The sequence below is a fragment of the Emys orbicularis genome, chromosome 5 (assembly GCF_028017835.1).
Source record: "Emys orbicularis isolate rEmyOrb1 chromosome 5, rEmyOrb1.hap1, whole genome shotgun sequence".
Classification (NCBI taxonomy): Eukaryota; Metazoa; Chordata; order Testudines; family Emydidae; genus Emys; species Emys orbicularis.
Genome location: NC_088687.1, coordinates 40,976,232 through 40,998,385, shown reverse-complemented (window position 1 = coordinate 40,998,385; position 22,154 = coordinate 40,976,232). Strand labels below are relative to the sequence as shown.

At 44.3% G+C, this 22,154-nt stretch overlaps 1 protein-coding gene across 1 annotated transcript in view; it reads left to right on the top strand.

Annotated features, from left to right (window-relative positions):
- Positions 1-22,154, top strand: part of PRSS12 (serine protease 12) — a 69,514-nt gene that overhangs the window by 38,159 nt on the left and 9,201 nt on the right. Inside the window, exons 9-11 of the mRNA XM_065405227.1 lie at positions 4,375-4,580; positions 5,993-6,071; positions 16,728-16,850. Of these exons, the coding sequence (XP_065261299.1) occupies positions 4,375-4,580; positions 5,993-6,071; positions 16,728-16,850 (408 nt within the window). The remainder of the gene's footprint in view (positions 1-4,374; positions 4,581-5,992; positions 6,072-16,727; positions 16,851-22,154) is intronic.

Here is a 22,154-nt window from a genome sequence, read left to right as displayed (position 1 = left end):
AATATCCAGATCTCCCAATGTGTGGAATTACTTTCCCCATTAAGCAGTACTATTTGTTGTTGAGCATCATTAGATTTAAGTCTGTTCCCTGGGAGATGTCCCTCTTAAACCGATTTTTTGATTAAGCAAGTGTCGATTAAGTGGAGTGAACTGAATAAACTCCCATGCATAGCAATTATCAGCAATGTGGCAGCCTGCACCAGTGCATGGCAACAGAAAAGTTTCCTAAAATGGTGTGGAAGAGCTCCCTTGAAACAGGCTACTCATACTGATACTTCTGATGCTTTGGCAGCTATAATCTTTGCGCCAATGAATAATCTCACTCTCTCCTTCTCCTTTCTCCTTAAAAACTACTACTTTTTCCTCCATATCTTTTTGTGTACAAACTATTGACTTGTATGTTGTATTGTTTTGTGTGAGATTTAGATTTAAGCTCTTTGGGGTGTGGACTTTAAGTATTTAATAAAACACTATGAGCACAATGACACACCATAAATAATAAATATTCCTAGAAGGGTTTAGAAATGAAAGGTGGTAATTCACAATCAGGTAAATTAATTTACCCTGAGGAACTGTAGGAAAATACCTCACTAAACATTACTAGATGCTCTTGACAAAGTTTTCTTAAAGGGAGATTGCCAAAGTAGATATGATTTTGCAATAAAAGCCTGGAATTTGTCACTGTTTTGTGATACTATATATGGACACATCAGCTCCCCACAGAAATCAGGGAGTTTGTATGTTCCTTGTGTCTGTGTGTATGTGTCTGCAATCAATATAATTGTTCAGAGAGGTGTGGGGGGAGGATTTGGAACAAGAAGAGACACATTGTTTGTGGCTAACAAGTTAAACAAATCATTCTAAACCCATTATGTAAAGATTGTCCTAATATGCTTCCAAAGTCAGCGAGGCTTTGGATTATCTGGCATGTACGTGCAGGTCACACAAATTAAAATGTCTAGGGACAGCTTGACTTTGTGCTACCAACTCTGTCAGCTGTTTTCTAAATTTTTCTTTTGCAGATTTTTGCAATTCACTTATTTTATTCTGCATTCCCTTTTTATTCCTCCTCTTTAGAGTGTGGTCAAAAATCCACATAGGGAATATAGATGTGCATATTCAAGTCTGAAAAGAGAGGAACATTTCACCCACCACTCTCCAGTCTAAATTATATGGACATTAGAGATCCTTGGCCCCTGATCCAGCCATGTTGTGCTGCTCTCCAGTGGAAGGGGATTCTTCCATTACTATGGAATCCCCAGCTGGTGCAGAGCCTGTGCAGCTGCGTCTGTGCTACTCCCTCCCAACACTGGGGGTGTTACTTATTTTTCTGCCTAATTTGGTATTATTAAACATCCCTGTCTGAAATGTTAGTCTGCACAAATGCACTCATGCTTCTCACTGGACATACAGTTATCCCTTTGGACACATAATAATGTCCTTCTTTTCAAAATGTAGCCTTAGGGTATGTCTACACTGCTATAAAAGACCTGCAGCACTGCCATGGCTGGCCCGGGTCAGCTGACTCGGGCTCACAGGGCTCAGGCTGTGGGGTTAAAAATTGCAGTGTAGACGTTTGGGCTCCAGCTGGAGCCCAGGCTCTGAAATCCTGTGAAGGGGGGTAGGCCTCAGGGAAGGGTATGTCTACACTGCAATTAAAAACCTGCAGCTGGCCCATGCCAGCTGACGTGGGCTCCTGGGCTCAGGCTGCAGGGCTGTTTAATTCTGGCGTAGATGTTCTGGCTCAGGCTGTAGCCTGAGCTCTGGGACATTCCCACCTTGCAAGGTCCTAGAGCCAGGGCACCAGCCCAAGTGTCTACAAACTGCAGCTGAACAGCCTATTAGCCCAAGCCTGAGTCAGCTGACCCAGGCTCTGAGACTCAGTGCCAAGGGTTTTTTATGGCCGTGTAGATGTAGCGTACCTTAGTTGAAAATATATGCACATGGTATAATATAGCAACACCCTACGGCTCTATAGCACTCAGTACATTGTATTTCAACAAAATGACACTAACTTGCATTTTACTAATCTGCAAACTTGTAATTCTCTCACTCATACAGAGTGTTCTTGTGTGCTCACCCACTTCTTAGCAAAGCCAGCAGGAATGTCTTAGATCACTAATACTTTGTACTCTTATACACAATACACTACAGAACATTTACTAATACACTATGAAGCATTATCATAAGTAATTAAAAATCAACACATAAATGAACAAAGTGGATGCTGAGATGAATTATTCTTGCTTTTTTATTGTTTGTTCACTCGCTGGCTAATTTGCAAAATTCAGTCATTCACAATGGGCCTTCCAGTCATTAGTGAAATGCTACTGTATTGCCCATAATCTGTAAGGATCAGACTTTCAAACCTTAATAAAATGCCTTAAATCCCACAAATGGATACTCAGCCTGACACCTATCCAGATAAATGTCTGTCTCATGCACCTAAATGTTGTTTTCATCATCCAAGTTCAGGATTTAGACATCCTATGAAAGAGCTCATATTTCAAAATGGGCTTCACACAAGTTTTTTTAGTGGTGATTACAGATTTAGGGCCCAATACTTCAAGATTTTGCATGCCCGCAACTGCTACTGAAGCACTTTGCAGAAATGGGCCCTTATGAAGCTAAATTAATCTCTAGTGATTTCAATGGAGTTACACCCAGGATAAATTTGATGAACTCCATCTAATCTAAGGGCTGGTCTACACTGGGGCGGGGATCGATCTAAGATACGCAACTTCAGCTACGCGAATAGCGTAGCTGAAGTCGAAGTATCTAAGATCGAATTACCTGGGGTCCACACGGCGCGGGATCGACGGCCGCGACTCCCCCGTTGACTGCGCTACCGCCGCTCGCTCTGGTGGAGTTCCGGAGTCGACGGTGAGAGTGTTTGGGGATCAATATATCGTGTCTTAACGAGACGCGATATATCGATCCCAGATAAATCGATTGCTACCCGCCGATACGGCAGGTAGTGAAGACGTACCCTAAGGATTTCTGTAATGCCCATCACTGTAGTCTCTAATATTTGGATTAAAGCTTGGCTAAATTGATAGATAAGATAGATAAGCTACCTATATGATGATCCTCTGGTGGCACAGAGACAGCATAGCAGCTCCTTACCAATTATTGGTATGGGACATGGCCTGGGCTTTGCTGGCTACTTTATTGACCGTGTGGGGCCATTGGCAGCTGGTGCAATTTACAGCAGTTTGGGGACTGCTCTAACTTACACTGGGGAACTTGACTGGTGCACAGCCAGTCCAGGACTGGCAGAGCATAAAAGTATTTAACCCACCCTCCCCCACGCACATATCCAGTCCTGGCTGCTCCGCAGCTGCAACTGAAGATCAGGGCCATCATACTTATCCTGGTGTGTTCATTAGTACCTGCTTTTGTGGGATGGCTGGGAGAAAAAGGTGTGTAATAATCTTGGCTACCACATAAACACAATATTAATGAGACATGCTAAAGCTTTGCCGAGATGGATGAACGTGCTGTGCATCCAATTTAGATGTGCTTGAGGGAAAGCAAAGTCTGACTGGTAAATAAATTAAAATAATTTCTCTATTAGATTATGCCACAGTGATTGATTCTCCATCTGACAGACTCACCACTTAGTTGTAAGACCAATGTTATACGGTAGCAATAAGATCTAATGGTTTGTGTGGCTGGAAAAGATCCAACTCTGAACTTTACTTTTTGCAAAAGTATTATTACAACCATGACATTTATCTCTTTCTCTAATTGTATTATTATTTTACATCTAAAATAAAAGTACAACGTGCTGCAGTTTGAAGGTTATATTCTGTATATACTATTAATGATTTTCTGTGCCATGCTGCCCTGGTTTATGTTCATAGTTGCCATTAATGTATGGTATACTTGAAGGCATAGTTCCCAATAAACTGTAGGTCTCCTTCCTTATTTAGCCAGTTTAGTTTTCGGAAAAAATCTTAACACAAATAAATTATTTTTAGCATACACAGATGCTGAGTTTAGGCAAGGATTAAACAGATTATGGAAAAAAAAGTGGCGTGGGTTTTTGTTTCGTGCTATTACAATATAAAAATCCTTTCCCTTTCCATAGAGCTTTTTAGCTAAGGATACAAAAGCATTTTACAAACATTAACTAATGAATCCTCCAAAGTTAGTCAGTTATTATTCTAGTGTATAGATAAGTTAATAGAGGCAATGAGAAGGTAAGTGACTTGTCCAAAGTTCTGCAGTGAACTAGTAACAGAACTTGGAATAAAACCTCAGTCTCCATCCTTAGTACCCTACTCACATCCTCTTCTATATATTTCAGTTTAGGCAAATGTAGGACAATGCTTAAAACATTTTAATTAAACAATGGTGTTCTGCTTGCAGAGGCTCAGCTAGAGCAAGGACTATGGCATATTTTGGGGAAGGGAAAGGACCAATCCACGTGGATAATGTGAAATGTACAGGAAATGAGAGATCCCTGGCAGACTGCATAAAACAGGATATTGGAACACACAACTGCCGTCACAGTGAAGATGCTGGTGTGATCTGCGACTACCTTGGCAAGAAGGCCTCCGGGAACAGTAATAAAAGTGAAATACCTTTGTGAGGTTTATGGCAATAGATTCAAAACTAGGTATATGATGATGATTGCTAGAAAAAGAAAAGGAAGGAAGTGAAAAATCTGATCTCACAGGAGAAAAATGTACATATTTATAAACAAAAATCTATACCTTAAAATCTGTGGGTCAGGTGCTTGCTCTTTATGTCATTCTGGCAGTGCAAAGGAACCACAAAGCCAATTTAAATGGCACAGGGGAATCCTCTAGCTTAACCACATGGGGACCGTTGCAGTTAGGTGCAGCCAGGGCTTTAAGTTACGCTGGGTGTTAAACCAGATCCAGGGAGGCATAAAGGTGAGTGAACAACCACCTTTGTCCCCTCCCACCACCTGTGCCAAGCATAGATTGGCTGCAGCTGAGCTCTATATAGAGCCAAATTCTTCTCTCACACCCATGTAAATTAGGAATTACTTTGTTGTATACAGTGTGACTGTAGCCATGTCAGTCCCAGGGTACTAGAGAGACAAGTGGGTGAGGTAATATTATGTATTGGACCTATTTCTGTTGGTGAGCGAGACAAGCTTTTGAGCTTACAGTTTCTTTAGTCAGTAAGGACAAGATTCTGCAAGGTGCTGAGTGTCATCCCCATCCAGTGAGACCTGGAGAGCTCTGTATAAGCACAAAAACTTCTCTCACCAAGAGAAGTTGGTCTAATAAAAGAGATTACCTCACCCACCCTGTCTCTCAAATTACTTTGTAGAAGTCAAAGGAGTGACTCTAGATTTACACTGATGTAACTCAGAGCAGAATATTGGTCTTATAGTTAAATCACTTCCGGTATGAAAAATAAGGAAAGATTTCCAGCTCTTTGTGTGTATTATTCATATTATAACCTTCATATTTATGAAAAGATTCTTTTTTAGTGGATCACATGTAGAAGGGTAACTCGTTCTTACACTGTGAACTGAAAAAGACTGCAGATAATGGTTTGAACACCTGTTTAGCTTTCTATTAGGGCATGGGGATAGTGCTCATTGCCTAGTGATCACAATTCAGAAAATATTCTCAGACAGAACCTTTAAAAGGTGTGGGTCAAAAATATTTGTGTGGGAGTCCTGTGTATGGAGAGTGAACAGTGTGGGAGTCAAAATCCACCACGAAGATACCAGAATGAAATTTTGATGTAGGAGTGTGTGATTATTGTTTTTTTAATTGGATTTCACTGACAAACTTTGAGAATAATATAAGGTTTGAGCCTACAAGGCAGGTCCTGAGCACACAACTCCCCCTGAGTTCATTGGATGGTGATGGTACTCAACACAGAATCATGTCCTTACTGACTAAAGAAACAAAATAAAATACACTTTTTTTTTTTTATCTACCAAACCCTGTATATTGTTCCTGTGTGGGAGTTTAAGGCCTAAACCTTATTTTCTGTTTAGATTCCCTTGCTTCTGTTTGTGGATTGAGGTTACTGCATCGTCGACAGAAGCGGATAATTGGTGGGAAAAATTCTTTAAGGTAAATGATATTCAGTACAGTGAAAGTCATTTTCAATGTAAAATTGTGGAATGTGCAGTTGCCATAAGCCCTCAGCCTTGTTTAGCTACTGATTAAATTTTTTGCTTCTCATGAAATAAATACAGATTAACAATGTGAATTTTGCTATGTTGGGCTTAGTTTGGCACAAAGAACACAATTTTGTTCAACAAGTATAGTTTTTTCCAGGCCAGTTAGAACTGGATGAATTATTCACCCATTAATTCAGAGTGAGTGAAGCTTTGTGCAGCCCCATCCAAAGGCTGATGTTCCAGCCTACATCTCTTCCTCTGTCTCATCTTCAGTCTCTGTGGGACATCATGGTGCATCATGACCTTTCTCTGGCTACTTCTACACTACATGCCACTGGCAATACGTGTAGCTGTACATCCACACTGTGGTATGTAGCAAATGAACCTTTCCCCGCTGCCTCCCCTCTGTCAGAGTCTTTCCCGGCTGGCAGAATCTTCCCTGCAATGGGTAAAGAGCTCCAGCAGTGGGGAACAGCTGGACTGTTTCTCTGTGGCAGGGAAGAGCTCCAGCAGAGGGAACTGCCGGAGTCTCTCTTTCCTGCCGGAGCCTTTCCCAGTAGCTGCAGTCTTTTCTTGCGGTGGCGAAAGGCTCCAGTAGTGGGGAAGCAGTGTAGACGGGGAAGCACAGTTTGGGCAAGCAGAGAGCTACGGAGGGTATGTACTTGGGTACATACTCACATCCTTCATGTGTGTCTTTCCTCTACTTGCTTAAGCCATGCCTCACCATCTACACTGCTATTCACACCTGTGCTAGCATAGTATGCACATTACATGTTTCCAAAAGAAGGATGCAGTGTAGAGGCAACCTGTAACACACAGTAATTATGCAGACATTCCCATGAAGCCACTCTGCCTACGGTCCTTCCTGTACAGCCCTCATGTGGGGCATAGGGGATGGTTTTTTATTTCTAGTGTCTTTGTGAGCCATTTGATGTGCATATGCGATATTCAAAATTTGAGTAATTGGTTGGACACACAAATCACATTTCATGTTTCAATTTCTTGATCGACTGTGCGGAACTCTCACAGACAGATTTCCAGTGGGCAATCTTAGGATTCTGAATTCAAAATTTGCTTTATGTGAATACTTTGTAATATGCACTTAAATTTTGTTGTTTGAGTTAACATTCCTGCTGGTGAATTGTTCACTAGAATATTCCCAGAAAGCATACACAAAGGGAGCAGGAACACATTCAAAGCAAATCTGAGGACCAGATCAAAAAATAACTCGGTGGTCAGATATTGCATTTCACTTTTGGGTACATTGGAATTTTATTCTTTAATCAGCTTAAATTACTTTCCTTAGGCCTTGTCTACACTACGAGAGTACTTCGATTTTAGTTAATTCGACTATGTGGAATCGATATTACTAAGTCGAACGTGTGTGTCCACATTAAGGACAGTAATTCGACTTTGTGAGACTTTGTGAGTCCACACTAACGGGGCAAGCGTCGACATTGGAAGCGGTGCACTGTGGGCAGCTATCCCACAGTTCCCGCAGTCCCCCCTGCCCATTGGAATTCTGGGTCGAGCCCCAAATGCCTTCTGGGTAAAAAAATGTGTCGAGGGTGCTTTTGGGCGCCTGTCGTCATCCGTCCGTCACTCAAGCCCTCCCTCCCTCCCTCCCTGAAAGCGCCGGCGGGAAATCAGTTCGCGCGCTTTTCTGATTACTGACAGCGCGGACGCCACAGCAGTGCGAGCATGGATCCCGCTGCGACCATCGCTGCAGTTGTGGCAGTTCTCAACGCCTCGCAGCTTCTCCTCCACCTGTACCAGAGGCAGCTGCAGATCAATCATGAGAGGAGGCTACGGCACTACCGTGACGGCATGAAGTCGGACACTAGCTCCGACCTCTCTGAGAACATGAGACCCAGCGCCCAGGACATCTCGCTGTCACTGGGTCTTGTTGATACTGTTGAACGGCGATTCTGGGCCCGTGAAACCAGCACGGAATGGTGGGACCGCATAGTGCTGCAGGTCTGGGATGAATCCCAGTGGCTGCGCAACTTTCGCATGCGGAAGGGGACTTTCCTCGAACTGTGTGAGTTGCTGTCCCCTTCCCTGAAGCGAAAGGACACCCGGATGCGGGCAGCCCTGACTGTCCAGAAGCGAGTGGCCATAGCCCTCTGGAAGCTCACAACGCCAGACAGCTACCGGTCCGTCGCTAACCAGTTTGGCGTGGGCAAGTCTACCGTGGGGGTTGCTGTTATGCAAGTAGCCAGGGCAATCGTCAAGCTACTGCTATCTAAGGTAGTGACCCTGGGAAACGTGGAGCTCATCAGAGATGGCTTTGCCGAGATGGGATTCCCAAACTGCGGTGGGGCTATAGATGGGACTCACATCCCTATCCTGGCACCGGACCACCAGGCTAGCCAGTACATCAACCGGAAGGGCTACTTTTCCATGGTGCTGCAAGCACTGGTGGACCATCGGGGACGTTTTACCAATATCTACGTTGGATGGCCTGGCAAGGTTCATGACGCTAGGGTGTTCAGGAACTCTGGTCTGTGTAGACGGCTGCAGGAAGGTCTTTACTTCCCGGACCACAAAGTAACTGTTGGGGATGTGGAGATGCCAACAGTCATCCTCGGGGACCCTGCATACCCGCTAATGCCCTGGCTCATGAAGCCCTACACTGGCGCACTGGACTCAGGGAAAGAACTATTCAACTACCGGCTCAGCAAGTGCAGAATGGTGGTGGAGTGTGCTTTTGGCCGTCTCAAGGGGAGATGGAGAAGCCTACTCACTCGCTGTGATCTCAGCGAGACCAATATCCCGATTGTGATAGCTGCTTGCTGTGTGCTCCACAATTTGTGTGAGAGCAAGGGGGAGACCTTTATGGCGGGGTGGGAGCTTGAGGCAAATAGCCTGGCTTCTGATTACGTCCAGCCAGACAGCAGGGCAATTAGAAGATCACAGCGGGACGCGCTGTGCATCAGGGAGGCTTTGAAAGCCAGGTTCCTGACTGAACAGGGTCTCCAGTGACTTTTTACTTTGTGGAGACAGATGCTGAACCTGCCCCCGTTTCTTTACCCAGTTACTGTTGACTATCCTTCCAAGTTACATACCCCCTTCCCCACCTTCCCAACAAATAAAATCTGTTCTGTTCTGTTAATGAACAAGGTTCTCTTTTTTACTGTTTTCGCGGGAATGTTTTAAACCGGGGACGCAGACTGTGGCGGGGGGCGGGCTTAGTGTTTTGATGCAAATGATGTTCTAAAGTCCGGGAATGACAGGCTCCGCAGTGCTGGATTGGTTGTTTCAACGCAGCCTGCCAGCAGTCCTGGGCGGGACTGGATGTATGTGTCGGCCAAGTGACTTTCTGGCAGGGGGCGGAGGGTAACAGATCCCCTGCTGCGTGGCTCTGTGATCCAGGATAAGGACCGCGGCATAGGATCTCTAACTGCCCTCCCCCGACACAAAGTCACAGATCAACCCCCTCGCACCCCAGAACAAGAAAACCGCCTCCCAGACTGACCAGGGTAACTGGTGACTGTGCTGTGTATGTGTCCTGATGCTGGACCTGCCCCCGCCTCTGTAGCCTGCTACAGGTGACTGTCCTGTCCAAGTAACAAACCCCTTCCCCCCCTTCAGACAGAATCCCCTCCAAAAGACACTCTCGGAAACAGTACTTAACAGAAACAGATGTTTTATTATGAACCGCACATGAAAAGGGGGAGGGGGGAGGAAACTTGGACATGGGCTAGTGTGAGATGGGTAGGAAAGGACTTTTCAAACTTTGGAACGAGAGCCTTCCATTGCTGCAGCAGTGTGCAGTGGCCGACTGACAGTTTTAACGGCCCTTGCCGCCCCTCCTTCTTTGTACTTTTGGTGAGGGGGGTGTGGGACTTGGTGGCGGGGGAGGGCGGTTAGAGATAGACAGCAGCAGTGCTCTGTCCTCCTGCCTCCGGTCTTGCAGAACATCCACTAGGCGCCGGAGCGTCTCCGTTTGCTCCCTCATTAGTCCAAGCAGGGTTTGAGTAGCCTGCTGGTCCTCCTGGCGCCACCTCTCCTCCCGTTCCATGACTGCTCTGTGCATTTGTGACAAGTTCTCCCTCCACTGTGTCGTCTGGGCTGCCTGCTCTCGTGAGCACTCCATAAGTTCATAAAACATGTCCTCACGCGTCTTCTTCTTCCTTCTCCTAATCTGCGCTAGCCTCTGGGAGTGTGATGCCAGGCTGGGTTGGGAGACAGTCGCAGATGTGTCTGTGGGAATGGGAAAAAGGGAGTAAATTCCTGAGACAGATAAATGAAGTTGCTAACAAAGAGCATAGTCTTTCTCTGTGAACAACACCATGCACTGCACCTTTCACATGCGCACTCAGGACAAGGTCGAATTTTCGGCCCTCGCCTTATGTGTCTGGGGTCCTGCAGTTGCGATCAGAGAAGCGTTGCAGGATACCTCTACTTCTGCTGCAGGAAAACATGGTAAGCCGTAGACTTGTGGCAGCTTAAGCATGTAATAGTAGCACTGGGCTCCTTTCGCACTGAATGCAAGGCCACTCTCTGCTGGCAGCAATCAGGGAAGCATGAGCTCTGCCCCTGTCCCACCACCTCGCGGCTGTCCCCGGGAAAGATCCCTGTATGCTGCCCCTGTGAGGCCTCCACCGCGTGGCTGTAAAGCAGTCCCAATACTAACATTCCCCTCCCTAATTTAAAGCAGGGCGTCATGTGTGACATAACACTCATGAGGATCTCGGAGACCGAGAGGGGAAGGATGCTGCGTGAAAGCATGCAGAGGCCTGGGCCGTATGCCGCCATGCTGTGCCGCGCACTGATCCCCGACTACCTGATGGACTCATGGCGTGGGAACGTGTGTTACCACGGGGGACCAAACAAGATCGCCCTGCCGTTGAACCTCGTGCGCATGCTGGAGCGGTACCTGCAGGAGAGCTATGCCGAGCTATCCCAGGAGGACTGTCTGTCCATTCCCGGGCACATTGACCGCCTTTTCATTTAAGTTCAGCATTACGGACTACAGAGTGGAGCGTCCTGTGGTGGACTAATCATGAATATCCGGACAGTACTTGATTTTCTATACATAGTTAGGAGTAAATAGTTCACTAAGCCAACTAAATCATGAACAACAAATTACTAATATAGTTAATATTCCTGTTTTGTTATAAATAAAAGTTTCTATGTTTAAATGAGTGACTGAAAAGCCCATTCTTAACAATATAAATATTCCACTTATGTTAAAATGAAATGTTTAGATGTTTAAAGCACTCACTGCTTGATCCTTCCCCTGATTCGGTGTCCGGGGTAAGGGCTGTGGACGGTTGGTAGGGGATCTCGGTAAGGGTGATGAAGAGCTCCTGGCTGTCGTTGAAATCAGCGGTGCAAGCGCTGTCGACTGCCTCGTCCTCCTCATCTCCTTCCTCATCTTCCCCGTCACCTAACATTTCCGAGGAGGAACCGGCCGTGGACAATATCCCATCCTCGGAGTCCACGGTCAGTGGTGGGGTAGTGGTGGCGGCCGCACCTAGGATGGAATGCAGTGCCTCGTAGAAACGTGATGTGTGGGGCTGGGATCCGGAGCGTCGGTTTGCCTCTTTGGTTTTTTGGTAGCCTTGTCTCAGCTCCTTGATTTTCACGCGGCACTGCGTTGCATCCCGGCTGTATCCTCTCTCTGCCATGGCTTTCGAGATCTTCTCGTAGATCTTTGCATTCCTTCTTTTGGAGCGCAGCTCTGAAAGCACGGACTCATCGCCCCACACAGCGATGAGATCCAAGACTTCCCGATCAGTCCATGCTGGGGCCCTCTTTCTATTAGATTGCACGGCCAACTCTGCTGGAGAGCTCTGCATCATTGCCAGTGCTGCTGAGCTCTCCACGCTGTCCAAACAGAAAATGAGATTCAAACTGGCCAGACAGGAAAAGGAATTCAAATTTTCCCGGGGCTTTTCCTGTGTGGCTGGTCAGAGCATCCGAGCTCGAAGTGCTGTCCAGAGCGTCAACAGAGTGGTGCACTGTGGGATAGCTCCCGGAGCTATTACCGTCGATTTCCATCCACACCTAGCCTAATTCGATATTGCCATTTCGAATTTAGCGCTACTCCTCTCGTTTTCGAGGATTACAGAAGTCGAATTTAAAAGAGCTCTATTTCGAACTAAGTAGCTTCCTGGTGTGGACGGGTGCAGGGTTAATTCGATGTAACGGCGCTAAATTCGATATAAGCTCCTAGTGTAGACCAGGCCTTAGAAAAACAGCCATTTCAGTTTCTCCTGAGAAGCAAATCCAGAACAATAGCTGTGAACCATATAGATGGATCTGTGGGTCTGCTATGCATTTAAAAGAACTGTAAAAGGCTAAATAGCATGAAAGGAGGTTGGGTATTATTAACGCAATAAAAACATCATTTTTCTAAAGTAAAATATACTTTGTTGATGATGATATAGCTGTGAAATAAGACTTTTCATTAACTGGTAGTTGGTTCGTGGCCATATTGGTATATAACATGCTCCCCTATGTTCACCCACCCACACTTGTATAACTGCAAGTACAGATAGACTTGTTTTCTTAATATTTGTGAATTATGACAACCACAAAGACTATTAATAATATCTTATGGATACAGGAATAAGGAACAAGGTATAAGGAATGTGATGGTGAATGATACAAAGAATATTATAAAGCCTTCATATAAAAATATGGTTTGTCCTATTTCGAATACCGTGCACAGTATTGGTCACCCCAACTCGAACAGGCTATTGCAGATCAGGAGAGGGTTTCAGAGAAGAGTGACAAAAATGATCCAGGGAAAAACTGACATATGCAGAGAGATTCAAAAGACTGGTATTGTTTACCTTAGAAAGGAGACAAAGAAGAGGGGATAAACATAAAAAATAATGAATAGTATAGAGAAAGTAGATCAGGAACTTCTGTTCTCCCAGTATCATACCACAAGAACAAGGGGACAGAGTATGAAATTTAAAAGGTGGGAAATTCAAAACCAATAAAAGGGAAATACTTTTTCACACAATACGTTATTAGACTATGGCACTTGGTGCCACAGGAAATCATTGAGGCAAAATATTTAACCAGGTTCAAAAAGGGATTGGATATTATATGGATGTCAAGAATATCCAGAATTATCATAATTAAGGCTGCGAGTCTTTCACAGAGGTCACGGAAGCCACGGATTCTGTGACTTTCCAGGACTTCGGTGACTGCTGCAGCAGCTGGTGCGGCTGACCCGGAGGCCCCAGGCAACTGGTCCTGGGCTCTGCCCCGGAGCAGCGGTCCGGAAGCAGCAGCGACACTCCAGGCTGCCCCTGTCTGGAGGAGCAGCGGTGGTGGTGGGGCCACAGGCCACCCCTGGTCTGGAGCAGCGGCAGTGGTGGTGGGGCCATGGGCTGCTCCCCAGCCCAGAGGAGCAGTGGTGGGGCCACGGGTCGTCCCCTGGCCCAGAAGAGCAGCAGCAGTGGTGGGGCCCCAGGCTGCCCCCAGGAGCGGCCGTGGGGGGCCCCAGCCCACCCTCCAGCCCAGAGTGGCGGCGGCAGGGCCCCCGGCCGCTCCCGCCTCTGGAGCGGCAGCAGGGCCCTGGGCTGTCCCCCACACCCAGGAGCAGCAGCATCCCCCCCTCAGCAGGTGAGATTTAGTTAGGGGTATTTTTAGTAAAAGTCACGGACAGGACTTTTTGGTTGTTGCCCGTGACCTGTCCATGACTTTTACTAAAAATACCCGTAACTAACTCGTAGCCTTAATCATAACTAATAAAATTTTTGAAAGGGATATCAAACCTCATGCTTCAGGTCTTAAAGTCAATTTTTTAACTATTAGAGACCAGGATGAGACCTATGTGAAGGGCAGATTACCCTACTTTCCTCTGAAGCATCTGGTACTTGCTAGTGTCAGACACTGGACTAGATGGAACACTGCTCTGATCCTGTTTGTCAATTCCTGTGTTCTAGTATTCCTATTCAAATGGATAATTGTTAAAATTAAACTAGCTGCTACTTATATTCTGGCTGCTGTTCTCTCTCTTCCCTTCTTGCTATTTCTATCTGTCTATAGGAAGATGTAAGAACTGAATCTTAGAATCATAGAATATCAGGGTTGGAAGGTGTGACGTTGTGCAGTCTACAGGGTTTTATAAAAACATGATAATAAGTGAATATAATGTAACTGGGATAGTTTTATAAAAAATTTGATAATAAGTGACTATAATGCAAATGGGATATGCTTTGTGCAAAAGGTCTCTTGTAAGGTATCATTACAAAGCTCATAATCTACTGAGTGTGATCATCCTATTTGTAGAAATGTACCACTCTTGCATCTAAAACTAGAAATATAAAATGTAACTGAGGGCCTATTGTAATTATGTAAAGTGTGGGCCATTAATGATGGTTTGGAATCTTGATGACTCCCATTGTCTGCAGATGGCTGTTTACCTGTGAGTCTCCCTGTATATGTGTGTGCTGGCAAGTGAGTAATGAAGTCTTGCAGTGACATGTGATCATGTCACCTGAACTGGAATCCATCTTTAACCTGGTGCTTTTCCAGTGAGGGGGGGGTGGAAACCCAGAGGGACAAAGGGTTCCCGCCTTATGCAAAAGATATATAAAGGGGTGGAAGAGAACAGAGGGGGAGAGGAGCCATCATGAAGAATCCCCTAGCTATCACCTGAGCTGGAACAAGAGCTGTACCAGGGGAAAGAATTGTGCCCAGGCCTGGAAGGTGTCCAGTCTGAGAAAAAGCTTACTGAAGCATCTCTGAGGGTGAGATTATCTGTATTCAGTTTGATTAGGCATAGATTTGCGCATTTTATTTTATTTTGCTTGTGACTTACTTTGTTCTGTCTGTTACTACTTGGAACCTCTTAAATCCTACTGTCTGTATTTAATAAAATCACTTTTTATTTAGTAATTTACTCAGAGTATGTATTAATACCTGGGGGAGCAAACAACTGTGCATATCTCTCTATCAGTGTTATAGAGGGCGAACAATTTATGAGTTTGCCCTGCATAAACTCTATGCAGGGTAAAACGGATTTATTTGGGTTTAGACCCCATTGGGAGTTGGGCATCTGAGTGCTAAAGACAAGCACACTCCTGTGAGCTGTTTCCAGGTAAACTTGCAGCTTTGGGACAAGTGATTCAGACCCTGGGTCGGTGTTGCAGCAGATTGGAGTGTCTGGCTCAGCAAGACAGGGTACTGGAGTCCTGAGCTGGCAGGGAAAACAGAAGCAGGGGTAGTCTTGGCACATCAGGTGGCAGCTCCCAAGGGGGTTTCTGTGATCCAACCCGTCACAGAAGGGACCTCAGGAGGTCATCTAGTCCAACCCCCTGCTCAAAGCAGGACCAATTCCCAACTAAATCATCCCAGCCAGGGCTTTGTCAAGCCTGACTTAAAAACCTCTAAGGAAGGAGATTCCACCACCTCCCTAGGTAACCCATTGCAGTGCCTCACCACCCTCCTAGTGAAAAAGTTTTTTCTAATATCCAACCTAAACCTCCCCCACTGCAACTTGAGACCATTACTCCTTGTTCTGTCATCTGCTACCACTGAGAACAGTCTAGATCCATCCTCTTTGGAACCCCCTTTCAGGTAGTTGAAAGCAGCTATCAAATCCCCCCCTCATTCTTCTCTTCTGCAGACTAAACAACCCCAGTTCCCTCAGCCTCTCCTCATAAGTCATGTGCTCCAGCCCCCTAATCATTTTTGTTGCCCTCCGCTGGACTCTTTCCAATTTTTCCACATCCTTCTTGTAGGGGCCCAAAACTGGACACAGTACTCCAGATGAGGCCTCACCAATGTCGAATAGAGGGGAATGATCACGTCCCTCGATCTGCTGGCAATGCCCCTACTTATACAGCCGAAAATGCCGTTAGCCTTCTTGGCAACAAGGGCACACTGTTGACTCATATCCAGCTTCTCGTCCACTGTAACCCCTAGGTCCTTTTCTTGTGATCCCACTATCAATTCCATCTTTATAGGTTTGGGAATATGTATCCTTGATCTGCTAAATTGTTTGGATTTATCTTGAATAGATGATCACATGTGGAGAGATGAGATGGAGCTAATCTGTGTATTTCTTGTTGTTTCTGCTTTTCCCTTAATCCCGTTGATGTTGAAGATTTGTTTACATCCAGTCAAGGGCAGATGGGGCAGTTAGCATTAATGGGAACAGAAAAGCAGATTGGGAGTTTTTCATGGAAATCTCCCTATCCGCCACTCCCAGATTTTTGGCATGGTAGCCTTCTCCTCACAGTTGCATATTTTTATATGGTAACTATTAGAACTGCTATACCTCTTCTCTCACTTGGATAATATTTGGTGGGGGACACAGATTATATGTTTTTGGCATAAAGGATGTATTCTGAGAAGGGATGATTAAACTGATTCATAATGGGATGAAGTGCTGAGAGCGTTCGATGTCCAAGCAGTCCGTAAACTAACCTTGAGGGTTGTTGAATGGAATTCTGAATGTTATACTAACATGATTAAATGGACTCCCAATTGTTACTCAGTAAATAATGTGTCTTAAGTTATTTAAACCAACGCAGCAATAGTGGCTGTACACTCAAGACAGCTTGCCAGTTACCTTTACTCTTCCATTTTGCTTAGTATACTAAAAGACACGACTTATTTATTCTCTCTTTAGGGGCGGTTGGCCCTGGCAGGTTGCCCTCCGACTGAAATCATCTCATGGTGATGGAAGACTCTTATGTGGCGCCACACTCATCAGCAGCTGCTGGGTGCTCACTGCAGCACACTGTTTTAAGAGGTAGTACTGCATGATTAACAATGGAATACATTTCCAGTACCACTGCATTGCTACCTTTGTGAGGCCAGTGGGAATGATACAGAGGCAAAACCCCACTCTTGCCACCAGTATACTGAAAATTTTTCCCAAAGAGACTAAGACGTCTGTTTAAAAAAAAAAAAAAAAAAGTTCTGTATTAACTCATATGTTAAAACTATTCTTACTCCCACATTCTAGCATTACACAGATTGCATTCATCACTCAACAAATTTATATTCAGAATTTCACCATTTCCAGAGAAAACCTTTATAGAGAAAGCTTCAGACTTCCTTAGCATAATCACCTAAGGGACCTGGCCCGTCAGAACACCACAGTGTACAGGTATCTGTTAACTTTTCAAGTTGAGGTGAGAACAACCAAGCAAGCAAGCACATAGATCCTGTGTTGTATTTTGATGTTCTGTTTGGTAAGGCACAATCAGCTATGAAACTTAAGTGACAGTTTTCCTGTAATGTTTTACAGACTAGTTGAGCTGACCTGTAAGCCCCTCTCTTTGATCAAAACATTCTTCTTATTTTGTTGAATCTAAGGGAAAAGTAAATTTGCACCTTGCCCTTGTCTGGATCTAATTAGTTTTTCTTATTCCTTCAGCCAGGCTGACAACAACTGCCTTACTCTGTGGTTTCTTAGTGTACAAGAATTAAGTATTTTGTAGCCATCTTAAGGATTCCCCCAGCACACTCAGGGAAGCTTTAAAACATCTTCAGCCAAATACAGGAGTGAGTCTAAGAGGCTCTAAGCTGCTGTAACTTGCACCTTCTTCCGGCCATTCAGTCTACTGTACAGTAAGTTACACCACCTTCACCTCCCTTCCACCCACTTACCACTTGATGTGTAACTAAAGCTCCCTTACAAATCATCTCTGAATTGGCCTGTTCTATTTCACCACCTCCATTAAACTGTCATCTAACTTTTCTATATTTAGTCTCACATTTTTGCTTTTTGTATACGTTTTTTCTTTTTTATGATCTTCCTGCTCAGTTTCTTTTGTGACAGCCCAATCCAATATTTGTAACATCACAATTCACTGCCACTGAAGTTACTGCAATGTCACAAGTACTGATTTAAATAGCAAGGAGGTGGATATAATAAACAGCTGTGGAGAAAGCTTCATTTTGAGACCAACATCTTTCAGCAATGACTGGGAAAGAAATATAGAATAACTTCAAAATAATTATAAGGAAGTTGGCTAAAATTTGCCTAAGTGTGCTGGTAGCAATTTAACTTCAACCTTTGGCCCCTTCTCTTTCCTCACTTCCCACTAGAAAAGAGGCAGAAGATTGCTTTCATTAAAATGAATGGAAATTGGTACCTTTTTTTAGAGGCAGCTGCTCAACATCTTTTCATTTTCGTGTTTCCAACAGTCATGTGGGACTCTTCCTGGTAACTGTTCATGCCTTAATGGCCAGATTTCGTTCATTAAATCGCAGACTCTTTCCACTGAGATTCAAGCTGTTTTTGTTGTAGAAAATGAAAGTGCAAAGTCTTGGGTTTCTGTCATTAAAACGACTATAAGCTGGCCTCTTCATGCCTGTTCATGAGTCCCATGGTAATAACTAAGGATGAAGGTTAACAGAGCATTTTAGAAAGACTTTTGATGGAATATTTTATTTAAGGCTTGAAAAGAAAGCACTCTTCTCTCCTCTCCTGTTATTGAAATCTTGTCTAAGTAATTTGTATATTTCACATTTTGGACACATGGGGGCAGATTCTTCATCCCATCAGCACTCCACTAAGGCACAGCAGAGAAGGGGGAAGACAGGAGCAAGCCAATTGTGGCTCCCTGATCCTCAGCCACTGGCCAGGAAGCAGCTCTATCTTACATCTGTGGAAAACTAGGTGATGCTCTGCCCCCTCCTTTAACTTTCCAGTTTGCACACATCTTGTCCCTGGAATGCCCAAGGCACACTATCCCGTTCACATTTTGCTGGGGTTGGGGGGGCACAAAAAGTGGCAGAGCTGCCACCATGATCTTTCTGCCAGCAGAGAGTTCCTGTGCCCAGGGTGAATTCTCCAATGACTATCTTTGGCTTAAGATAAAAAAATCTAGCCTCATGGTGTCCCCCACAGTCTCTTTATAGAAAAATAGGTATTTTCCCTATTATATCCTTCTGTTCACATGTGGCAACTGAATTGGAGCATCTCATCTTGGGTTGAATCTGAACAGATACCTTCATCGTGAACTGCTCATTAATATGCAGCTGAGCAACTATGCACATAAACCTACACACAAACCTTCTGTGAGGACTGAAACAACTCTATGGCCCAAATTAATCTCTGGTATAATTTCATTGATTTGAATGGTTGCACTGGGTATTGATTTTGCCTTCTGTGTCCGAAATTTCCATTTATACAGTGCTTACTCTCGCTAAAGCCTGTCTGGGAAAGCAAGAACGCAGAGCCTTACAGTGAGAATGATAGAATGAAGGCACATGTAGTAGTTATCAATCGATTTAGTGTGGAGAATGTATTAGCCTCATATTGAGTGGCCAGGTAAGGAAGAATTTTTAAACCAGTAGTGCTGTTTTAGAACTAACTTTTTGAAGTCTCATTGTGACAAACACCCCTTCTCCTCAGCTCCTAGGACAGCTTTTGCAGCTAGCACACTGACTTGGAGGTTGCAGAAGTGTAATTAAGATTGCACTGGTGTGATTTGGGCCAGGATATCCCACATTCTTAGCATATTTCATGTAGAAAGGACAGAAATTAACCATATCAATCAAAACAAAACATTTTAATTGGGATGATTAAATATTTGTTTTACTGTAGCATGCAGAGGCCTCATTCAGGAAATGTCTTATTATGTTGGGTGCTGAACAAAAAGCATAAAGACAGTCCCTGTGCGAGGAGTTTACAATCTAAATAAAGACAAGGCATAACAGGTGAGTGGGAGAGGGAAGTTAAGAGTAATAGTAGTAACACGGTATGTAGACTAACTAGGTGCAGAATTTGCAGGTTCCCTTTTCCTTGAATCAATATGAGATAGCTAACAACTCTTAACTTTTTAACAACTCTATCTTTAACCATTGATTAATTAAAAAGTATTTTATAAATAACTTCCAACTGCATTTTACATATCTTATCCAGAATTATTACTAAACAGATCTCCAAGGCAGCAATTTATCTTAGGCATTGAGATAAACACATTAAGGAGCCCATATTAAGTGCACAGTTAGGGAGTAAAGTGTGCAGTTGTTGGAAAGAAAGAATTATTTCAAAAGTTCCGCTGAAGCACCTAGTGCAATGGAAGGTACTTTGTCTTCTGCTCGCACACTTTTGAGGAACTATACCCCTAATTTTGTCCTCTAGAGCTGGGACTACATTTGCATCTTGGTTAAGAGCTCTCTGCAAGTCCTCTTCACACATAGGACTTTCAGGATTGGATTCTTAATATCACCAAATAAATCAACTCTGTGCTGTCATACTGCACTGATTATATATAGACACTGACATAAGGAGGGATATAACAGAGGTCTATAAAATCATGAGTGGTGTGGAGAAAGTGAATAAGGAAGTGTTATTTACTTCTTCACATAACACAAGAACCAGTGGTCACCCAATTAAATCAATAGGCAGCAGGTTTAAAACAAACACGCAATACACAGTCAACCTGTGGAACTCATTGCCAGGAGATGTTGTGAAGGCCAAAACTATAACTGGGTTCAAAAAAGAACTAGATAAGTTCATGGAGGATAGGTCCATCAATGACTATTAGCCAAGAGGGTGAGGGATGCAACTCCATGATCTGGGTGGCCCTAGTCTCTGACTGCCAGAAGGTGGGAGTGGACAATGGGATGGATCACTTGATGATTGCCTGTTCTGTTCATTCCTCTGAACATATGGCTACCTGGCATTGGCTACTGTTGGAATACAGGATACTGGGCTAGATGGACCATTGGTCTGACCCAGCATGGTTGTTCTTGTGGCACGCTCTCCAGAGTACCTATCACCTAATGCACATAACTGTAGTTGTGCACTGACTTAATTGTGCCTCAAAGTTGTTACTGAATACATTATGAATACTTGTATGCTTATTGCATATTTTACTGAGCAAATGCAAGCAGGTTTTGGGGCCAAACCCTCAGTCCCTGATGCATAAAGCCTCAGTCTTTATAGTAAAAGGGGGATAATAAAGCTGCCTTAAAAGGGCATAAGGGAAATCCCTGCCTGATGTAGTCAGAATAGCCACACCTATATCACTCACTATTTCCCTCCTACAGCAGAGTGGACATGTTGGAGAATGCTAGGGGACAGGAGAGTGTATGGCCAGAGTAGCCTGTGCTCTGGTAATCCCTGTTCAGCATAGCTGCCTCTTGGGGGCTGTTAAAAGCAGGCATCAGTTAGAATAGTCCTGTGGCTGCTCTCAATTTGTGCCAGGGGCCAAACAGGATTGTGTGAGTGCCAGGTGATTTTAAGCCACCTTTGCCCCTCTCTCTGGGTTCTGTGCTAAGTGCAGTTCAGCCAAGCCTGGGAATCTGGGCCTTTTTGGGCAATAAGAACAAATCTATCCCTAAATTTCTTTGTGCTGAATTATTTAATGCAAGTAGTCAAGTGTTTATCTGTTTAAATGTAGTGTCACTTATACTGTAGAAAGTCCCCACCTCTCTGCAATGTACTACAAGGGAGAGATGTCTTTACCTCCTTATAAGATATACTGTTGCTAAACAAGGACCAGACTGTGGCCAGATGCTTCTTGTGCATGTAAGAGGTGGAATATCCAGCTGGTGGGCACAATTACAGCCTCTGGCCTCTTTGTATCTCAGGTGCTCCCTCATGCACCCTCTATGGCACAAACCACTACAGCAGAAGCAGGAGAGTAGGGGAGGAGACAGGACCATATACCACCCCCAATGCTCCCCAGTACACATGTTCACAAGCTGACCAGCACTCAAAGGGAATACATCACATCCCTTTAAGAGATATAGCAATGGATTCACTCCCTGTGTGCCAGGATGTTCCAACACAGAGCAGTGCTTAACTAGCAGAAACAAATTCAATGCTGTTAATGAAAAGAAATAAGGATCTCCCAAGTGCTTTTTAAACATTAATGAAGTAAATTTCCCCATGTCCCTGGGAAGTTAATATTAATCTCATTTTACAGATGGGGATACTGAGGCACAGAGCAGCTCAATGCCCGGTGTCACACTGAAAGTTAATGGCAAAGTTGAGAATAGAACCAGGTCTTCCTCTACCTATTAGACAACTCTGTTTCTTTTTTGTATTGGCCCTTGTGCAATGTTTAAATTTGGCAAAATGCGTAATTAC